The sequence below is a fragment of the Bidens hawaiensis genome, unplaced genomic scaffold, assembly GCF_021521415.1.
Source record: "Bidens hawaiensis isolate Kalapana, Puna unplaced genomic scaffold, B.hawaiensis_p1.1 tig00018028_1, whole genome shotgun sequence".
NCBI classification, from domain to species: Eukaryota; Viridiplantae; Streptophyta; class Magnoliopsida; order Asterales; family Asteraceae; genus Bidens; species Bidens hawaiensis.
In genome coordinates this window covers 65,405-68,206 of record NW_027492719.1, presented here as the reverse complement: position 1 = coordinate 68,206, position 2,802 = coordinate 65,405, and the positions used below count along the sequence as shown (strand labels likewise).

Genomic DNA, 2,802 nt, shown 5'->3' with positions numbered 1-2,802 from the left:
AGCTGGCTACGACCCTTCTTATTATGTATTATTTTGTTTAAAATAAGTTACAAAACTATATATCCAAAGCCCAAGGCCGGTTCTCAAGAAAGGCAGGGTGGTCGACACCTCTGACCCGACATACCACTAGACCCGATTTTTTATTTAAAATTTATATATATATTTTTATGAATATAGTATGTATATTTAATGTTTAAACTCTTGGTTTAATAGAAAAACGTTATGACTTCTAACCAAAAGGTTGTGGGTATTGGTCTCACTTGAGACATGTTTAACCCTATTTTTATACAAAAAATTGTTTTTACACAACCCAAAATCATAACCTAATAAGCTCATTTTAAAAAAAGAATTGTTTAAACCCAAAAAAAAAAACCTTTTACTAAAGGTCTAATTTTTTTCTGCCTTCAACCTAAAATTTTTTAACAATTCTTAAAGACGGTCCAGACATAGCCCGCCTCATATAATTCAATCATGACTAATTAAATTTGACATGATTCGTCATCAAGATCAGTCCCCACCTGCGTCTTTATTTGAGGTTAAATTTTTCCATGGTTATACGATGAACAACAACATCATAGTTAGGTTTGTATTGTACTTTTGTCACATAATAAGTAAAACAATTTTTTTAATACAAAAGATGACTAGTTTAGTTTTGCACCAAATTTAACCATCTTTTATGACAAAAGGGAAGCATTTTTATCCATAAATATTATTATACTAGATTATATCCCGTGTTACACACGGACGGAAAATATATAAAACTTCATATATATATGTGTGTGTGTGTGTGTGAGAGAGAGAGAGAGAGGGTGCGCGCGCGCGTGTGTGTTGTATACATTTTAATGAATTGCAAACGTCAAATAATCTAGCATCATTATCATTATTATAAGGCATCATATTGTTAATTTAATTAAAAGAACCCAACAAATAAAGAAAAATAGAGAAAAATAGCAATTTAAAACATAATTCTAAGTTATGCAACATATTTCTAACTTACACCATGAAACAAAAAAGACATATTAGTTAAAACTTGATCATCTATTTAAGTCATATGTTGTAAATTACGAAGCGTAAACATGTAGATGTTGTAACATAAGTTGTGTGTTATAAAAACTATTTTTATTGAAATTATAAAATATTTAAGTACACAATATAAAAATTACTAAAAATATGAGTATAAGAATGAGATATAATTATAATATTCATTAAACCACGCATTTAATAAAACAACAATATAATCCAAACCTCCTGACTTAAACCACTATTTGAATCCAAACATCCACTCCAAACGTTTCAAAATAATTTCCCAAAATCCAAGAAAAATAAAATAACAAAGTCTCAAAATTTATAAAAATAACAACGAAAACAATTAATTGTCTTTATTACTAAATAAATGATGATTATAACAATTTATTTTAAAAGTTTCTTCAACTTAGGAGTTAATGTTTAAAATTAAGACAGAATTACAAATTTTGTCCTTTAAAATAAGACGAATTACGGTTCGTGTCCTTTTCTAAGTTTCCTTGCAGGCGGTGTACTTTAAACTTTTTTTTCCTACAAGTTTTGTCCTTTACGCTAACTGGGTTAGAAAAAGTCAGTTAAATCCCCTCACGTGAGGCGCATGTGAGGGCATTTTGGTCTTTTTGCCTACCCTGCAACAACTTCTTCTTCTTCTTCATTTACTAGTCAATCAATACAATAGATCTAGCTTTCTACCAAGTCAAACTTACAGCAAACCTGCTTCACAACATCATTTAACAGATTCATACAGTTTACAGATCTACAACTAGCATATAAAACACAGATCTAGCATTCCTATCAAACAAATAAACATACAAATACACCAGATCTATAACTTCAAACACCATAACAAATCACAATAAACATATACCTTGCAGGCAGTCACAGTTCTCAGCCTCCTTCCTGACCACATCAAGCACAGAGTCAATCAACTCAGCGCCTTCAGTATAATGCCCCTTGGCCCAATTGTTACCCGCACCAGACTGTCCAAACACAAAGTTATCCGGCCGGAAGATCTGCCCGTACGCGCCAGATCTGATGCTGTCCATGGTTCCAGGCTCCAGATCCATCAGCACGGCGCGTGGAACAAACCTTCCGCCACTCGCCTCATTGTAGTACACGTTGATTCGCTCAAGCTGAAGCTCAGAGTCGCCGGTGTACTTTCCGGTGACGTCAATCCCGTGCTCAGCACACACCACTTCCCAGAACTTGGCTCCGATCTGGTTGCCGCATTGCCCGCCTTGAACGTCAAGGATTTCTCTCATTTTTTTAAGGAAACTGAGAGAAAATTGGGAATTAGGGTTTGAGAGTGATGAGTGAAGTAATTAGTGAATTAGGGTTTTGTACAGAAACAGAAGCTTAAGATCTGTAAAATGAAGAAGAAGAAGTTGTTGCAGGGTAGGCAAAAAGACCAAAATGCCCTCACATGCGCCTCACGTGAGGGGATTTAACTGACTTTTTCTAACCCAGTTAGCGTAAAGGACAAAACTTGTAGGAAAAAAAAGTTTAAAGTACACCGCCTGCAAGGAAACTTAGAAAAGGACACGAACCGTAATTCGTCTTATTTTAAAGGACAAAATTTGTAATTCTGTCTAAAATTAATGTTCAAATTAACATGTGGAAGTTATATAAATGGAAAATTGATGAGTTGGAAGCCTATATGGACATGCTAGTTGAATGCCATATAGAAACCTTGTATTGCTTTAATGGTATAGTAAGATTAAACGGACAATTCCTACACCATTTTTTTCCACCTTATCAAACATTATTATCCATTAATTA

General features: G+C 33.7%; 1 protein-coding gene across 1 annotated transcript; it reads right to left on the bottom strand.

Annotated features, from left to right (window-relative positions):
- Positions 1-1,726: 1,726 nt before the first annotated feature.
- LOC143555246 (tubulin beta chain-like) lies at positions 1,727-2,285 on the bottom strand. Its single transcript, XM_077044832.1, has 2 exons — positions 1,892-2,285; positions 1,727-1,737 (listed from the first exon to the last, which is right to left on the bottom strand). Exons 1-2 carry the CDS (start codon positions 2,283-2,285, stop codon positions 1,727-1,729), a joined length of 405 nt encoding a protein of 134 aa, XP_076900947.1.
- Between the last annotated feature and the right edge of the window lie 517 nt (positions 2,286-2,802).

What these genes read in the sequence shown, in the direction of transcription:
- LOC143555246 (XM_077044832.1), bottom strand. Translation starts at nt 2,285, where the DNA reads ATGAGAGAAATCCTTGACGTTCAAGGCGGGCAATGCGGCAACCAGATC.